This window comes from Lissotriton helveticus, chromosome 7, assembly GCF_964261635.1.
Source record: "Lissotriton helveticus chromosome 7, aLisHel1.1, whole genome shotgun sequence".
Taxonomy (NCBI): Eukaryota; Metazoa; Chordata; class Amphibia; order Caudata; family Salamandridae; genus Lissotriton; species Lissotriton helveticus.
Window position 1 is genome coordinate 1,297,066,880 of NC_136068.1, and position 20,224 is coordinate 1,297,087,103.

At 42.7% G+C, this 20,224-nt stretch overlaps 1 protein-coding gene across 3 annotated transcripts in view; it reads right to left on the reverse strand.

Annotated features, from left to right (window-relative positions):
• Positions 1–20,224, reverse strand: part of LOC144770227 (peroxisomal acyl-coenzyme A oxidase 1-like) — a 214,853-nt gene that overhangs the window by 25,014 nt on the left and 169,615 nt on the right. For all 3 annotated transcript variants that reach the window (XM_078654560.1, XM_078654562.1, XM_078654561.1), the window contains exons 11-13: positions 9,844–9,949; positions 9,589–9,732; positions 657–863 (exon numbers count right to left, since the gene is read on the reverse strand). In XM_078654560.1, the coding sequence (XP_078510686.1) occupies positions 657–863; positions 9,589–9,732; positions 9,844–9,949 (457 nt within the window). The remainder of the gene's footprint in view (positions 1–656; positions 864–9,588; positions 9,733–9,843; positions 9,950–20,224) is intronic.

Consider the following 20,224-nt stretch of genomic DNA (forward strand, 5'->3'; position numbering starts at 1 on the left):
CACTTCTTAGTCTGGATGTCTGAAGCAGAGGAGACTTTCAAGTAGAGTTGTGTGTCATCAGCATATTTGTGCATTTTGATGCTGTTAACTGTGAATAGGGCACCAAGCGGCTCTCTGTAAAGGTTGAAGATGACAAGATACAGTATGGAACCCTGGGGGACTTGAAGGTGATAGTGATCTAAATGGCGCTCATCACCTGGAATTGTTCCATCCCGACTTGAAGAAACAACCTAAAAGTGGCTCAAGTATTGAGGAACAGTATCAACTTCCAGACACTGGTGAAACCAGACAAATGAGGAAATCCAAGGTAGCATAGGAAAATATGGAACAGGACACTGAACAAATTAGGATCATTTGTCAGCGATTCTGACACAAATGTGAGAACAATATGGCCAAGACTTGAGGTTATGAATCACACTAATTGGGAAATTGTACATGGGTGAACATTTATAATCCAAATTCACATATAATTTTGGGAAAAAGTTGGAGTTACTCTAAATGTATAAATCTGTGGAGGAATCTGTACTGGAGAAGGAAAATCAAAAATGCCCATGCAGTTTGAACCAGGATTCAGAGAAGTGTTGGGATCTTTGCAGGCAGGACAACCCACATTTTTTGCCCTTACCACACATTACCATCTTTTTATATCTCCTTACCTCGGTTTTGTTGAGTGGAGATTTCTTGGCCCATTCAAACATGTGCTCATAAACATTGCCATCGTAGCGGCCCAGCACTGAACCGAGCTGAGCATCACTGTAGTCAAAAGCATCCACCAGGGCCACAGCATTGGAACGGATTAAAGTAAGCAGCTCTTTGATGCGAAGCTGCACTTGGGCTAGCTGAGGAGCAGTGAACAGCCCTGCCTGGAAGAGGAATACACAAGAGGTGGGTAAACTGGCTATAAATGTATATACAGATATACACACACACGTATATTCACTTAAAAAAGGTTAAAGGGATGTTGTAGTGAGGTGAAAAAGGTTGTTATAAATAAACATTTTAAACTAACAAAACCACTGAAATTCACCAGTAGCAGTTATCTCAAGTAACTAAAACTCATGCCATAAACTAACTATAACTCGCACCCTCACCATGCCCAGTATTGTTATCAATGATCTCATTTAAGAAAGTCAGTATGTATGTTATCAATTCAGTAATTGAACATGTCATGAGTGCTGTAATATGTTGTAAGGGTACAAGCAGTGAACGGCGAGAGCGTGAGTTATAGTTACTTTAGGGCACAAGATCTATTTACTTGAGATAACTATCACTTCTGAATTTCAGTGATTTTGTTAGTTAAAAAAAATATTTTTAACTGACATTTTACCATAATGTTAACATTACTTTAGAATTGGATTTTTGTAGTGAATGTCTAAGGATCTCAATTCTCTCCTCTGAATATAGTCCTTTACATTCTATTTAATAAAGCTTGTAGCTGTCTTACAGGGAGTTTTAAACACAATGCATAGAGTTTTAAAGATGACATGACTTACAGGCAGGAAGTGCAGCTTTTGAAAAATTGGTGTTGCATGTGCAAAACGTGTGTAATTAGTCGCAAGTTTAACTGACATATTTTGAACAGTCTTGAGCTTTTCCATCAGGAACTTGGAAAGCTCTAGGCAAACAGCATGTACATTTTCTAACCGGGAACATATTATTGCAATCACTGCTCGTAATCTACTTACAAAAGTGAGAAAGGAGGAGATTTTACTCAATATTGTGATATAAAACATATAGGAAGAAACTGCAGAACATACCTGAGAAGATGGCAAATGGCTGATCATCAATTTTGACGCACAGGTTTTTTGCATTTGACAGTGGAAGCAAATTACTGCCCTTTTCAGATGGACAATAAAGGACTAGCCACAGATCAGCCATTCATTGACCACAAAGCCTTCAGTTTTCTCTGAATCTACTTTAAACATGTTACTGCCTATCCACTGATAGATCAAGCACAAGGTTTCTTGATATGTTGTATATGATTTCATACAAGAGCTGCATCTAAACTGTTTAATGGAAATTTTCAGAATGAATGGCACTTATGTTTTTGTGGAAACCAATTCATAGTATGTCTTTTTGGTCAAAATTGCTTTTGAATGCTTATTTTTTTAAGAGTAAATACAATGTTTGCAGGTCTTGCTTTCAGAAACAGATTTGTCAGAGATATTTCAGTGCTTTAATTCAGGGGAACTTATTTCATATTTATATCTTTTACATTGTCACACAATTACTTTGGATGCTTTTAATTCGCTGACCCATCACTACACGTAAACACAATCCATCGCTGACCCCTCACAGCCTCTAAATACCATCATTACCTGCCCCCTAAAAACAGCTCACCACACCTAAACTGCACTCCTTCTTGAAGCATAAAAGCCCTTTCTACACTAACAATCCACCATCCCTGAACCATAAAATCACTCACTACCCCTAACTCCACCCATCCCTGAACCCTAAAAACCCCTTTCTATGCCTAAACCCCACCCCTTAAAGCACTTCAGCACACCTAAATCCACCCATCCCTGAACCCTAAAAAACCCATTCCACCCTCAAATACCAGTCATCCATGACCCATATGAACTCATCACCTTAACCTACTCACCCATGAACCCAAAAAAAACCTTTCCTAAATCTAATCTTCATCCATCCCTGAATCCTTAACACTTCACCACCCTAAACCACCTCCTCCTGAACTGTAAACATTCTTCACCGCTCCTACCCATAATTTAACCTTAAAAACCCTCACCAGCCCTAAACCCTACCAATCCATGAACCCTAAAACCCCTCAACACCCTTACACTCTACACATCCCTGCAAGCTAAAACACCTCATACACCCAAACACCACTCATCAGTGAACCCTAAAATGTCCTCACAACCCCTACACTTTACCCATCTCTGAACCCTAAATAATACTTTCAATGCCTAAACTCCAAATATTCTGGCCCTCTAAAAGTCCCTCATCCTCCTAAACACTACCCAACCCTGACCTCAAAAACCCCACAGTGGTCCTAAACTCCACTCAAGTTAAATAATATTTCCTGAAAATGATCTTTCCTCTAAAATGTTTCCTTTAATTTTCAACTTTTTGTATTACCTTAAAATTGGGTTTCCCCAATATTTCGCGGTTTTTGTTTTCCATTAATTCACACACATCATTGTTGGAATGCATCCTGTGTGAGTGGGTATTCTTTAAAACCTAGAATAATCTGGGTGTCATCTGAATACATAAGAGCCTCCGACTTTTCTCTTTGTCAGTATCTTAGCAAGTGGACAGACTGATATTGAACTGATGAGGGACATTGGCAGATATCCAAGGAACGTCCAAACAGATCTCTGCCTTTCCAGGTTAAAATCAGCTAGTTTTATAGTTTTGTGAGAATGCCATCAAGAAAGATTTAATCTACTTCAATGGCAGTCCTCGAATGCCAAGTGTTTCAACATGCTTTAATTACATGGAATGATTGAACATGTAAAAGGCAGCAAAGCAGTTGAACAGAATCAGGGTATTAATATATCCCCTGTCCTGTTTCCATCGGAGTGAATCCGTTAGCGAGACAAGCACTTTTCCTGTACAATATTAAGGGTGGAATCCAGCTTCAGTATCTGAGACAGACAACAAAAGAGGACAGTGTTTCTTGAGAATCTTAACAATCTTATCACTGTGTATCGTATATTTAATAATGAATGCTACTCTACCCTGTGTGAGTTTGGCATTGGCATCCCTTTTCTTCAGATAAACTTCTCTCGGGACACCCTGGATTTCTTTCTCAGCCACATTAAGTGCGTCAACATTGTATCCTCTATCCAGAAAATGACTTTTTGCATCAGTAATTCTGGCCTCAAATCTACTCTCTTCACGACGATTCTGCATTATACGGACCATCTCAATGTATGGGATGTTCTTAATCACGGATTTAGCATGGGCATTGTAGGCATGTAGAATTCTATTGCCCAAGAACAACCCTGAGATCCAGACATGGATTAAAGCCATCACTGCCTTAAACTGTTCTCCAACCATTGTGGATTCGGCCAAATTTCTGGGAATTACCTTAGACCACAACTTGAACATGCGAGACCATGTCAACGCAATGGCGAAATCTGCCAGATTCCACTTGAGCTACCTATGGAAATTAAAACCCTTTCTAGACGCTCCTGACCTAAAACTTGCAGTCCAATCATTAGTTATTTCTCGACTGGAATATGTTTGCTCCACCCTCTCCGGCTTACCTAGGATCTCGCTAGCTCCCTTAAAAGCCTGCCTCAATGCAGCTGCCAGACTACTTACAGGCTCAAGAAAATTCGATCACATCACTCCTCACTTGAAAGCTCTGAACTGGCTTCCGTTCGAGGCTAGGATCCACCTCAAACTGGCATGCATCACGCACAAAGCCTTACACTCAAATTCCCCTGCGTATCTTGCACAGAAGCTTGTGATATCTGGAGAAAGCAGAAACTCACGATTGGCTAACACCCTCCTCCTCCGGCCTGCACGCTTTAGGAAAACAAAAACCTACAATCGAGCCTTCGCCGGTTCTGCACCACGAATCTGGAACTCCCTCCCTCCGGACATCAGAACAATCGCCTCCTTTGCACGCTTCAAAAAAGAGGCTAAATCCTTCCTCATGGGCAAATTCCTTGGCTAAACCTGCTCCTCAGCCACCTAAGAGACTATTGCCTCATCCTGCGACCCTGCACAGTACTCTTTGATTTCCTGCCCATTGTATGACTCGTGTCCCTGTAAATTACCTGTTGTACAGCTTCTCTTATCCCAAATGTGCAGTATTTGTTGTAAACTCCTGCCCACCCTATGACCCCACAACTTCTGTAAGCTCTATGACGTACAGGTTCCTGTGATTTTATTGCGCTCTATACTACCCTTTGAATATGTAAAGCGCTCTGATACCCTCACGGTTAAGTTCGCGCTCTATAAAACCTTAAAATAAATAAATAAATGTGTTTATTTCCAAAATATTGTGCGTTGTATGGCCCCATCCTTGACGTAAACCCCATAAATCAAAGTTTTCTCGATTGCGACACAGTCAATTGAATACTGTAAGAATTACTATTAAGTTATCCATGCTATTCATGCGACTGCTCAACCGAGCCTGTTCGGAGGCAGATGCCATTGATGTACCTCCCCCAACAAACGATATGTTCCGGACATGTTCTTGCTCATATCAGCCCATAAAAAGTTCGGCATAAGAGGAAACAATGTATTGTGGTGAGTCTATATTGATTTAAGTTTACTAGATAACATTTTCTCATCAGAGCAGATGGCAACTGATTCATTTGGCCTGAATTGCTTCTATGCAGTTAAAGAGAATGTGGGGATACACAACGTTTTTTTACATTTCCTGTATTTGAGAGCTTGAACTCACTTGTTGTTACAAAGCAGCATTGCCCAATGCGGCTATGGAGGTATTTTTCCCTACCGGCTATTGAAAAGCTCCTATTTCCAATTATCATGGCGCTATTTTCAGCGTGATGTTTGCTAATTAAATGCAAATTTGTACTATTACATAAGGAAATTCAAAATTATTGGCAATTGCTTCAATGAGATTTAAGCTACTTCCTGCATTAGAGAGTTTGCACTCCTATGACGTTACAAAGTTGCATTGCCCAATGGGACTATGGAGGAATCCTTTGCCTCCCCGCTACTTGAAAACCCTTATTTCTAATTATTGTTGCGTCCTTTTGCAGCGTGATGTTTGCTGACTAAATGCAAATTTGTACTATTACATTAGGCAATGCTAAATTATTAGCACATTCGGCACTGGACTCAAAATGCCCTATGTTTCATTTAACTGGGCTTACACGGACATGGTGTTATTTCTTCTCCTTCCTGGAGTTGGAGAGCCCGCATAGACACAATGTTGCTAGGTAATACTCACCTTTTGGCGCAGACTACTTTGGACTTTAATTGCCATAATGTTATTAGGCAATAGCAACTAATCAGTGAACTTGGCACTGGATTCAAATTGCTTTCCGGTTGCAATTGTATTTCTTTTATTGTGTCTTACTGACCTATTGACTTATACCGCTCAAGATCCAAATTATTGTAGTTGTTTTAACGTTGACTTTTGTTGATGTGGTTTTATATTATTTTTTCTTTGGAATTTTGGTAATTTGTGCTTATCAATTATTGTGATGTCACTGCAGAATCATGTGTATTTGTTAGGATACGATGTTGCCTAACGACTAAGGCGGTGAAAGTCAAATCTAGGGAACCGGATTCGAGTCTCTGCAACAACGCTCAACATCCTGTGATTCTGTGAAAATCACGTAATTTCCCCGTGACAAACAAAAAAAATAATGTGTCCTTGTGTAACGCAACTGGTGCTCATGTAAAGCCCTCTGATACCTAATAGATTCGAAACAAGTTCGGGCTATATAAAACTCCAGGGTAAGAAAACATGAACGATGATGATTAGCGGAGATAGCAAGACATATGGTTTTTAGATTTATATTCTTTCAGATCTACTGTCACTTATCTGCAGCGCCATACATAGCCATTTTTCTATCGGGTCCAGCAGAAATAATGTCACATTTCTGCAATGCCCATGCTGCACTACATTCACGCTTATCCATAGCTCCTGGAAGGGCTCACATGTCCAATTTTGGTTTAGGTGTGATAGTTGATCTGAATAGTATATACATTATGGATGGATTGATTGCAAAGGGACCCCATAATTGCTATACATATTGAGACATGAATGATGATGGATTTTACAGACCCTTGTGGGGTGCTTTTTTGGGTGATTTGGTAGTGACATTTCTCTTTTACTCACTTGGTGTCATTTTTTTTAATCTTGTGTTGATTGTTGGGTCACAAAGTAAGTGGCTTGCAAAATAGTTTTAACTGGATTTTAGTAAGGATCACTGCTTGACATCGTCGTTCATTTTATTAGGCGTCATCTTATGGTACCTTACAGTAGGCCTGGACAGTAAATTCCATTCCGCTTGCGGAATCTGGGTAATTTTGCGTTCCGCGGAGAACGTGGAATTGCCAAATATTCTACGATCCGATTCTTCGTGGAAATTTTTGCTTGTTTGCGCTTTCAAAATGCGTGTTCACAAGATATTTCTCCCCGAGCACGCAAACAGCGTTCGCAAACAGGAAAAAAGCATCGCAAACGGGCGGAACAAGCAATTCTACGTGTCCGTGGAACGTTTGCGTTCTCACGAACATTTTGTACCGTTTCGCAGAGCTTTACGTAGCGCGACTACGCAAATTCCGCCCACCCCTACCTTACGCCCCATTTACCTGGGCACAATCATATTCTTCCTTTATAATGGGATGTGGCGAATGGAACCACAAGCATTCTGGGACATATAGATCTTATTAGACCATCTGAATAGAAATTATACATAACATATGTTATTTTGACATCTGAATATTGGGGGGATACGCGTGTCATTTATAAGAAAGATAAACTTTTTGGATAAATCATTTTTGATGAAATACATATTAGGTATTTATGATATTGTTCCAATTCCTCTCGCCTGTAATTATGCTAAATAATTGTATCCCTATAAGAGGTGTTACATACACAACCGAGCATATCCACATGCACCAAGGAACATAGAGTGATCACGTGGGGTCCTTCTATCAGTAGGACTATTCACACATGGTTTCCATATCGGTTGTTGCATAGGATGTTTATCACCTTCTGTAGTGTTTGAGTCATTATGTATGTCTTGTATTGTAGGAGTGCTAGTTTTTGTATATATATTTACAGCCCTGGAGTTCATTTTATGAACGAAACGTGTTGGTTAAGGCTGTATTTATGAATATGGAGTAAAGAAAGTAAAATAAAGAATATTCTTTGAAACTGGAAACTTTGGACTCTTCATCATTTAATGCACCTTCCCATATTGTTTTGACTACATGTTTCTGCCTTGCAGCAGTACTACTTAACGGCTGGTACTGGGGCGAGATTGCACCAGACCCCAATTTATGGAACATTGTGGAATGTACATTTTTCCATTGTCCGCCGTTGCCTCATGGTTGATATATCTATGAGATAATCGTTTAGGTGGAAACATTTGCACAATAGATAGGTCACACATCTCTGCAGCAGCTTTTTTCCCAAGAGAAGGTAGCATATGGGTTTCTCAAATTGGTAGGATCTGCGCTCAATTTTTTTTAAGGAGATGGATCAATACTGAATCTGTAAATGAAGCAGGTTTGTGGTCTGAGTTAATGATGAATTCAATAAGTCTCTAACATAGAGCTGATTGTGTGCTTTAAGATGTTTAAAATTAGCAACAGTGCAAGAGTTATTTGGAGATCATGATATAAATTATGGATATACAATCCTCCTCCAAATGAATGGAGAATTCCATCCGCCTTGGTTTAGTGTCAGGAGCCAGAGTCCCAGTGGGAGTAAACATTTGAAACTCTGTCTCTACCCTTAGATTGCTAACTTTGTAACAGAAACACGGGTGGAGTTGGTGGCATAACTCTGAAGGTGTGACATGGGTAGATAAATAGGAGATGTCAGTAGGCCGATTTATTACCTGGAAAATGCTTTCTGGGTGTTAGCTGCTGAACTGATCTTATCTGAAAAGTCATTTTACTTACATTTAAAGCTTAATTGTTTGTATGCAAGCAGAACGTTTTATTAGCATCACTACCAATGCTAGATAATGAGACTCTCCAGCATTGCTTAGCTTGCCTTAATTTAGAGCCATTTGCTGGAGAAGGTGTTGACCAACAAAAAGAAGATCTGTGTTAGGGATACATGCTCCAGAGAATGGACAACCAGAGATGTACATGCCTTAAATAGGTATACATGCTACAGAGAGTGCAATGCCATAGACCTGCGAGATATGTGTTAACGCTATTTGTAACATACAATAAGAACCAGAGATCTGGAGTTCTCCATTTGGGGTATGTGCTAAAGAACAGGGCAACAGAAATGCAAGTTTGTTCTAGTGGTAAATACATCATGAATACATCAGAGAAAAACATCTTCATAAAGGCTGGGCAGATAAGAAGGGTTTAAGTTACTGAGATAGGGCACTGAAGATGTGCAAGTCTGCATTAAGGTTAGCCGCCATGGAAAAGGGAGACATTGAAATATGCGTACACCCAAGAAGCACCTAACACGGACTAAGTGATTTAGAGGACAAAAAACAGAGCCAATAGGCAAAATAGATCAAACAGAAAAGAACTTGCCACCTTCTAATCCACAGGAGGTATACATGATGTGGAAACACTTAAGGGGAGTCAGAGGTGGATTTGCAGTAGAGCTGCCAAAGAGCTAAACACCGAGTTGCAGTATGAATTCCAGTGTGGTTGAGATATGGTTGTGCCTTTGTCATGTTCATTTTGGATTCATGGCGGGTTAGAACATATTGTATGAGTACTGGCGACAGAGCAGGTCTTTTAGTGTGTTTGAGAAGTTCAAGATGTAGTAGTGGGGTCACATGGTTTAAAGAGGCTAGACTCCTACTTTTTGTATAGAGTTTGCATTTCACTTGTCATATGTTGGTATCCGAGAACACACACTACCATCAGGGAAGTGAATCTATAGTGTATCTTTGGTAAAGGCTGAGGAATGGGATGACAAGAATGACTCACCTGCAGAAAGTCCCCAGTGTTTCGGTTGATGCCTTGCAGTGCATAGAGCAGACACAGAGAGTTGAGCACGTTGTGAACGGCCACATCAGCAATCTCTGAGAGCTTGTCTGTGAAAAGTTTCACCACCACGTAATGACAGTGCGCCTGGAGAGGAAACATGGATTTGTGAGAAAAGGCTATCTGGTTGAGTGCACATGCCCTCACATTACAGGACCCATTCCCTACCACAAACCTCCCCATAAAACAAAAACAGACCTCAGAAGCTCGCACCAGCTCCACAGAGCTCAGATTCCAGGCATCCTCCTTGGTCTTCCGGCGGTTCAGTTCTGTCTGCACACTCTTGGCAGCTGCCTCCACAAGCCTAAGTTGCACCAGGAGGTAGAAAGGAAAGAGAATACTGGTTAGGAATAGGAATGAATGAGCCTCAGTTAATGAGACCACCCACATAAAGAAAAATTTGTACAGAAATCAGCGTGCAAAAAAAGCCTGTAAAGGGAGATACAAAATAGCAAAAAGATAGAAAGATGGCCCCTTACTAAAAGGCTCATTAGAATATGTTCCATTTTTATGGGAGGATAACAGGTCTTGGGTGGCAGTTTCTACCAGCAGACAACTTGTAGCAGAGTGGCCCATGGGAGTAGAGTATGACCTAGAGCAACCTAGGGTTTAGCTGGACATGCTGCATCTTTACACTCATGAAATTAGACGATAGGAAGCAGCAATCACTGCACATGCTCCCTCCTACATTAAGTCCCATCTATAACCAAGGCCCGTTTGTTGCCCACACTTGCCCAAGTTAATACAATCCTCCATTTAAATCTGCAGAGCTGTCATTCTATAAAAGCGCAATGCTTGCAAATTGCATCTGAAAGGCATATTGTCACTACTCTTATGCATTTCTCCCAGAGCCAAGTGTACCTCCCTCAATTAAGCGGCCCCTAAACAAAGATACATAGGTTGCTCTAAACCTGCAGTGGTGGCAGAAGTAGAGTAACTCGTCTACCTGGGTAGCCATTAGGCTGACCTCCAAGAAGCTATTTCTACAGAACTTGGTAGCAACACTTTGCCAAAAAAAGGCATGTTCATCACAACCCCTATACATTTAGACTTGGACTGGCTTCCAGTTAAACATACCTCTCCGTTAAAATAACAAATGTATGCTTCAGACTATAGCACACAAAGAGTTGCTTAGCTGTCTTTCATATTGTTAATCACGAGAAAGAAAGCCAGAACCATATCCAAACTTCCCTTCCCTTATATTTGGTACTCTCTTCCACCACCCAGACAAACTAAATATAACCTGACGGCACTTAGGAAAATAGTGAAACAGTATCCCTTAATGTCCAGGTGTGAATGCATTTATAAAGTGCAAACCTTGCAGCTAAGACACAAAGCACTGTATATTAAGAGGGGCTTGGAGAGAATTCAAGATCAAGTGGGGAAGGGTATGGAGGAGTCTTTACAGGTTGTGCCCAGGTGGAGAGTGGGCTCTATGATATTTCTCAATGACAGATAATGTGTTCTTTTAAGAGCAATCTTTTAAATGTTAAAGCATTGCCCTTGATTTTGTAGATCATGCAGGTTGAATGGGAAGCCAGTGAAGATGCATCAGAGGGGGAAAGATGTAATGATATTTCATTGGTCCTTTGATGAGATGTGTAGTGTACAGGTATTGCCACTGACGAAGTGGTAATGTACCAGAGCATGGGCAGGGTTTCTGAGATCTGCTCTGCAGAGATAGGAGTTTCTAAGATCTCTTGAGACCTGATACATATAAGAGGACACTCTTAAGAGAACATGTAATTCTGAGCTATTCTGACTTTTTTTCTTTGATGAATTCTACTCTAAATCTCTATCCAACTTGAGCAGTTAAATGGCCTTGAGGCATATCCATCTCTACTTAGTTTTACTTTTAGTCCACTCTTTTTAGGTCTATATTGTAGCCCATATTCCGGTCCACATGGTTATGATGTCTTCTTCAGCCCACTTGGTTTACTATACGCCATAGTTCGGCAACCACAATTAAATGTATCCTGCATCAAAAATCTTTAGCTACATCCCTTAAACTCGTGAATTTATTTCGCGTCGTACTGCCTTCAGTGATAGATGTTTTAAAAAGACCTTCCCGACGGTCAGCGAAATATTTGTTTGCCCTGATGATGACCGAGCAATTTTACAAAGGTCGAAAAGCCATCGGCGTACATATGTGGCCGAAATTAATGGAGGACGCATTGTCTTGTTTTGTGTGGTTTCAGTTTTGTCCTGAACTTTCCTTGCTTGTATAATTCTTCTGTCTGCCACTTGTCTGGTTTTGTATTGCATTATTCATTTTTCGTGTACCAGTAGATTGTTCTGAGCGTCATTGTTCTACATGTTTTAATATTTATGTATTGAATAAAATTGTTATAGATTTATACTTTTCTAGTATATGGGTCTCAATCCAATCCTCTCTTTTTCTTTTCCTCTTTCTTTTTATTGTAACTTGATTGTTTGTAAATACTGTGTGTACATGTAATGATATCTTGAACCTTTGTCAGGATTAACTAGGAATGAGACATGAGCCAACATAAAAAAAAAAAACACTAAATGCATGTGTTACAGTTAGTCGAATAACTACAACTTGCTCTCTCATCTACACTGCTTATGACCTCACATATTACATCATTTATGACATACCCCCGGGTGTGGACCACCACAGCTGAGCACTGCCCCACTCCCAGCCTCTGCCCAACCCTCAGTTGAGTGCAGCAATGGCTGACCGCAGGATCTTCGGACCATCCTGCTCCCCATGTGCAGACAATCTTGTGCAGACAATCGCTTAGCACTACCCATTCCTGAACCCTAAAATCCCTCACTACCCTTTTACACTACCTTCAATCAACCCTTTAAACCACTTACTATTGGGTTTGCATTTGAACATATAGCAAAATGGTAATCCAACTCTGGGGACACACGGTCAGGGATATGCGCTGGCGGGGTCGGTTGACACAGACTACCCTGTTGTGGAATGGTACATATCTGCGCCCAGTAGCTGCACTGTCCGGATTTCATAAATGGGACCTGTTGGACATTTCCACTTTAGGGGAGGTCATGTAGGGTAATACTCTTAAATCATTCCAGCAGTTACAAACAGACTTACAGTTACATCAGACACAGTTTTACAAATATCTCCAACTGAGGCATGCTTTGACGCACGTGATCCACTCAATCAACACCCTGCCAGAATTTCATCCCTTGGAGGGAAGACTACTGATGGGGGATTTAGGAGCACACAAGATACGTCAAATCTACGAGACATTGATCACTCATACTGACACTACCATACATAAAAACAGTGCGGCTCGGGAGGAGGACTTGCCTCACATAACAGACGATGACTGGACGGAGGCCCTCCCTAGTCCTCGTGGCGGTCTCCACACGTTATCGCCTTATCCAGTTCATGTATCTGCACAATATTTATTACACACGCTCCCGTCTTTGGAGGATGGGGGTTATTCAGTTCCCCACATGCCTCCGATGTGAAGCAGAAGGCACATTCCTACATACGGTCTGGGACTGCAAAGTGCTGCAACCTTTTTGGCAAAAAGTTGCATCCTGCTTGGGACAGGTCCTGTCATGGGAACTTCCATTTGACCCTAGGTTGTTCCTGCTACATAGTATGAAGGGGATAGGCGGGAATCACTACAAACATTTGGTTTTCTTAGGCGTTACACTTGCGAAAAGGGACATTGCTCAAACTTTGAAGGGGACCTCTCGTCCAGCAATAGGTGGGTGAAAGAAGGCAATAGACAAATAGGAGCAGAAATTGCGGTCTTTATGGCCCGCTACTGTCCTCTGAAACATAACAAAATATGGTCCCGTTGGGCTATATACCGAGGCATTGATTTACCCCCATATCACAATTAGACCCTCTATGAGATTGACATTATACATCTGATCACTACATCATTCAAGTCCTTTAATATTATCGTTTATTTATACTCATATCTCGACATCCTGCACACAGTGACAGCCTGTGTCATGTTTCAGCTGTTCTGCCTGTAGTTTTCGCAGGTCAATTGGTTGTGCAAGCTTATTGGTACTGTTGATTTGATGTGCTTGAATAATCTAGGTAATGAGCCTTTGCCCTTATGTATCATGGAAATACAAATAAAAATTGTTATGAGAAAAAAAACGCTTACTATCCCATTAACACTACTTGCCCCTAAAAAATAAAAACCTGTATCACCCCGAGCACTACCTTTGCAAACCCTAAAAACTCCTTACTACACTTTATGACTTCTTTACCCTGTGTGAACCCTAAAACCTCTTACTACCCCTTAACACTGTCCATCCCAGGACCCTTAAAGCCCATTGCCTTAAACCACTTTACAATGAGTTTTAAAATATAACGTGTTGTAACTTACTAGATGCATTGTATAAGAAAAATGTGTTTGAGGTGTCATGTGTGGTGTTGGATGTGTTGTAAAGGTAAATTATTACCTTTTGTACTGGTTCCTGTTACTCCTATCCATGTCTCAAGCCACTGTACGGCCTATTTAGCCATGGCGTAAAAATAAATGAAAGAAACTTTTTTTTAAACTGCAAAAGGCGTGGCTTGATTGGGCATGTAGTGAGACGTTACAGCAATTACAGAAAAACTCAGCTCGGCGAGGTGAACACCAACAGAGGTGAAGGCCCTGGGAACCAAGATGGAAAGTCTGTAACTCTGCTCCTGAAGTCTGAAGACTGGCAAGCCACAAGCTCAGGAGCAGCAGGTGGATGTCACCTGAAAGAGGAAGCGGGGGCTATCTTAGGCACAGACTGAGCAGCCCCAGTGCACCAACAGAGCAATAAAGGCCCCGAGAAAGGTCCGCAAAGGCACCCAGAGGAGGCCATTAGTTGCTAGGGTGGGGCAGAGTCCGAGTGCTGACTCCTCCTCCTCCCGATCCGCCAAAAAAGGTAAAAGAAAACGTGGGGTCTGCAGACTGAGTGAAGACTCCTCAGTGGGTCAAAGCATGAGGCAGCTGACCACCCTGACCAACCAGAAATCAAAGGCTCAGTAGTATGCCGGGGAGCCAGGGGGCCCCAGTATGTCTTTGAGCCTCTTGGTGGAAGAGATGACTAGGGAGGAGGGAGGGGTTTTTAGGAGTGGGTTCCGGTGATTGAGCAAGGTAGCATAAAGGGTGGACCAAAAGGCCCTGTGGGTGCCCCACACACCAGCAAGCAGATTATGAAGCAGGAGGGGGCTCCACGAAGCAAAGAAAACAGACACCAGTTGGAGGAGTGTGTGAGAACCCCATTCAGAGGGCTATTGGGCCAGCAGAAGCTATTGGGCCCAGCATTGGAGGCAGAGGCATTTTACACCTAATGTCCATGGGCCCAGTCTACAATTGGTCCTGAGCAACTAGGCAAAGTACCCCTTCAGAACATGAGTCTCAGTAGTAATGTGGGTCGAGCAGTCCAAGTTTCTCAACGGGGAGGCAGTAGATAGATGTGGGTGAACGTCTCAACATATACACAGCAGCAGTAACAAATGATTGCCCAGTTAAATACTTGCTTTCATGAAAAAAGACTTATTTAACAGCTACCACCACATAGTGGAAGAAGACATTCCCAAACAAATTCCACAGTCCCCTGAGGTAAGGGCTCTAGTGTTTCTTAGGCAGTTCCCAGAGTCCCACTCCCTCCTAGTTCCAGTAGTAGTGGGCATTCCGGAGTCACTAAAGGCGACATTCGGGTAAAGCCCCACTAGTCTGAGTCTCAGGAGTCCACTCCGACTCTGTATAAAAGTCAAAAGTGTTTCAGCACCAAAGCGATATCTGGCAAGTAGTTTCCACTGGGGCTAACTGACCCGAAATCGATTTTACCCACACCTGCAAAATCAGAGCGACTGGAGTCACTGAGTGCATCCTTTCCGTGGGCACTAGAGCTGCAGTCTCCGGCAAGTTATTTGCATGCAGCCCAGGTGGGCTGCACTTGGCAGACCTCAAGTTCCTCACAAGGTTATGAAGCCACAGTAAATGGAGTCTTTTGTTGCTCATCCAAGCTGGGTAAATTCCTGGTCCTTCCCATGGTGAGTGGATGGAGAAGTGCAAAAGTCTTGATGCAGATACACAGTCACGGTGCAGGGCCGTAACGGTCTCCACGGCGGAATCTCTCCTCTGGCATCTATCTCGACCAGGTCACACTTCTTGCTTGGTCCCGGTGGCGCCTTTAGCATTCGGGGTCATCATTTCTCCACTGCCCACGGGCTCCAACCCAACTGGCACAGTAGATTTCTTCACACTATTAGGAGGTCTATTAGTGCAGCAGCCATCTCCTCACACATCGCTGATGGAACCCACGTGATAGGAGTCCGCACTGGACTTGAATTTCTCCAATGCTTTCCTCTTCCTTACAGAGCATACGGGTCTTAGCAAGAGGCAGGTGTTGGTGTTCCAGGCTCCAGTGTAGGTGGTCTTGGATTGCCAGGGTAGTGTCCCCTCGTGCTCCAAGGCAGGTGGCCTTGGATTTGCAGGGTGATGTCCTCTCACCCAGCTAAGAGACTAGTAGGCCTTGAACCCCAGTGCTGGTCACAGGCAATGACTTGTAGAGCTTCTACTCCTTGCACAACCAGCCTGGCTGCTTGAAAATTGTCAATATTTGGAGTCTCAAGCTCCTCTTCGTATAGTCCATTTCCAGACACCAAATACGATTTGAGTCTTTGAAGTTTTTGTTGGGGGTCTCAAGCTCCCATTTAAAGTGCCACCTCCTGTGCCCTCTCTTCCTCCAGAAAGTTGTCTGTCACAGCAGGAGTGACTCCAAAGCTGACAGCCTTAAACACAGAGAATAGGAGTTTTCACCTGGATGTCAGCCACAGTGATATGTATGTCAAAAGGTTAGCCCAGGGCCTCAGCCCTACTATTTGTGATTCTCTAACCAGGCCTCTTCCTTGTGACCTCTCCCTGAATCACAAAGCATTATTCTACTGGAGATCCTGGTTCTCCCGCTCTCCACTGTGTCCCACCGAGCTTACAGGAATGTCACACTACACAAATCTGACTGGAAGGATTCCTCGACCTCCTTTCCTCATGTTTCACCATGCAGCCTTGGGTCTCCCAAAATGGAACGCATTCAGCCATGTATTGTACTATTCACAGGAACACATACGCCCAGCAAATGAATATAACATACACTGTGCATAGTACAGCATTATCCCTATATTGTACCATTCACAGGCACACAAACACCCAGTACATTTACATCACACATGCAATGTGCAGCACTTTACACCATACAGATGCAGGCCAAGGGTAAGTTAAGCACACAGTTAAGCACACAGCAGCAAAACTTTAAATGAGCGAGTCTGTAGCCCTTACTCCAGTGGCATAGATAAAAAGAACAAGTTCACTCCAATTAATCACTACACGGTATTTTGCCACCACCGTGCTTGTGCTCTTTAACTCCTGGTAAAGACAGTAGTATTTCACCATTATGAAGACAGAGCTGTGGGCGCATTACCTGGTCCAACAAAACCGCAACCCGGGAGACAGGCCTATGTCTTGACGCATATGCATTATGTGTGCTTGCTTATGACAACAACATTAAGGATTCAGACAACAGACCAGTTGGGCACTTAGGGCAGGGATGCAGTTCCATTACCATGTGGAGGACTTTTCTGTCCCAACAAGGTGATATCCCAGTAAGGAGATAGCACCTAAGGGAATAACCAACAGGAAGAACCACATCGCTAGGAAGTATCCATACGCAAGGGATGTGCAGAAGGGTAGAGGCAAGATAAACCATGACTCCAACCAGGAGTGAGGAAGGACACGATAGAGAGGGATTGGAAATGAAGAGCGCCTCCCTAGAAGAAGCAAAAGAAAACCCAATGGCTCTTAGTACTACACAGAAATACCTGGACAGCTTCTTGAAGGAAATAGGATTAGAGGATGCGTCAATCTGCACAGATATCATGGTTCCAAAAACTGCAAGAAACAATGGTGGAATCGCAAGAAAAATTTGACTGGCTGGATAACCAGGTCAACAACAGATAGGAGGATCAAGCACAGCTGTAGGTAAGGAGTCCGGCAGTAGAAGAACAAAACACAGAAATACAAGCCACGCAATAAGACTTTGAAAATAAATAAACCAATTAAAGGCATTCTGAGAGGAGCAGAGGGAGACGGTTAGAACCCATTTTGAGGGCCACAGGGCAGACAGGGACTACTAGAACCCAACTATTTGGCCCTGGTGACTTGGGATCTGTCCTATTATGGCTCTGCAATTTACGACAACTACAACCCTTTCTACACTTGACTCCCAGGGTAGCAAGGGTGAGCAGGCAGTGTTCTCTGAGAGGTTATGCAGTGGGTATGAGCTCAGAATTCAATGCTGTTTATGTTTAGCCCAGTGCTTGTCTTTTGGAAAAAGAAAGTACTTTGAATTGAATTGCACATAAGTATTCAATACTACATAATTTAATTCACCTTATGCGGTGTACCACAGATCACGATTCTCTTGTGGGTCCAGCTCCCTCTCCATGCTCTTTCATTCCAAGTAACCCTTGTTGGATTTGTTCCACAGCAAAACTATGGCAGATTCATAAATAAGACTCTTTGCAGATTACACCTCCAGCTTTCAAAAGTCAAATACACAATCAGTCACAGTGAACTCCGATTCATATCCCCAATGTTCCGGTGGATAGGGAATCAGGATTTAGTCTTTTGGGATTCCTTAAGTGAGAGCTCAGCAGCCCAAACCACAGGCATCAGCATCTTCTCAAAGCGCAGCTCCTCTGGATGATCTGGCAATGATCAGCAAACCCTGGCACTACTGTGCAGGAAAACCAGGCAGACTTAGCCTGCTTCTGGGTGGATGATCATCACAGCATTTGTGGCACTGATCCAGGCCGATGCATACATCAAGGTAGTTGAAGCCTAATCCAAGGCGGTACATAAGCAGTCAGGTTGTTTTGGCGACTTGGTTCAGTATATATGGAAAGTTAGACCCAGCCTGACCTGGGCAATAAACATAGCAAAGTAAATGCAGCCCAGCTCAGGACTATGTAGACGTTTGCAGTTCTTGCCAGGAACTACAGAGAAACCCTCTGCAGCATGGATTGCTCTAGCTTCACTTTCCGAGGAGGTCCTTTTTTCTGAGTGTTCTTCAGGCCAGAAATACAATAGGTTTTGCCTAGTGAAAATCTCACCCCCTACAGTGCGAGGCTGACAACTTCCCTCTCTCCACAAGTAAGCTTCTAGGCATTACACCGACTCTTAGCTCTTCCACGAGAAAGTGAATACTTTATGAGATGTCAAATCCTTGCTGGGAACCTGGAGGTTAGGCAGGTGTGGAGTAGTTCTTTCAAGAGTCCTTCCAGGACTGCTCTCCAGACACACACTTTGGGGAAAGTGATGCTTTTTACAGCAGTTAGCACTGGGGCTGCACCCAAATTGAAGAACTCACAATATGGCCACAATGGAGTGTAAATTTCCAGACCTAGTTGTAAACAAAGTCTCTGGAGTAGTAATCCCAAATGGAGCAAGAGGTATGCCTTACTGAGAAACATCCTCATATTGAGCAATAGATACTGCACCCCACCTTTCCCCTAGCCAGCTAAGAAATGGCAGAATTCAGAAAGAGCTAATCAGCAGCCTCCTTGCTAACAAGGTCTAAGTTGAATTTCTAAAGGTAGCCCTGTCGCCATCCTCACTTCAGTGTCTGGATCTCCAGTCAAAAGAATGGAAGTAATACAGTTCCATTGTTTAGGGAAGCTCTACTCATCCGTCATCTTTTACCATGGTAAACCAGGGACACCCAAAGTGAATCACACTGGTTTCAGTACTCTACACTACAGATGAACTACATGCATACTACACACACACAGGATGTCAGTGGAAAGTTTTCACATAATAGCAGAACTTTACATGAAAGATGCCAGTAAGCCACACTTACACTGATACCAATGAAAAGGTCTGGTCAATTAAGTGTGGCCGCAGTATGCTGCCACTACTGCATTAAGTGCTAAATCTAGGACATGGACAATAGTCACTCTCTCGGTCAGTCTGAGGGTACACTTGATGCATTCCTCCAAGTCACAGGATAGATTCTATTTCTCACATCGTCAGTTTCTCACCTAGGCCTCTGAGCAGACAGAACATTAGCATGACACCAGGGCCAAAAATAAAAGTCTGAATGCCAGATAAACAGCCTGATGAGTACCCAGGGGCGGAGTAAATGCAGGGAACACTGCTGTACCAACAGAGACAATAAACAAGATTGCATGACAAATCTCCTGCACATCATATATGCCCCCTTTCCCCCGATGTCCCACTGAACAGACGTGACCCAACTCAGAATTAAACTTTTGGCTATAGAAAGGTCTACCACCAGATATTGTAACAAGAGTGAACTTCTTGAAACGACATAGATCTGATCATGCTGAGAGTTTGGTCTAAGGATGGTGTGATCTACATGGGACCAGAATTCTAAATATATAAAGACCTTTCAGCTACCACAATGCTCAAGAGTAGAGACTTCTGCCCAGTGACAAACATTTTCAGGGACCAGCAAATTCCCCATCAATGGTGTCATCTTTTTCAACAGAAAGGAAAACAGCAAGCAATTTCATCCCTGAAAGAAGCGAAGAGCATCCTGAAGCGTGAGGAAGATA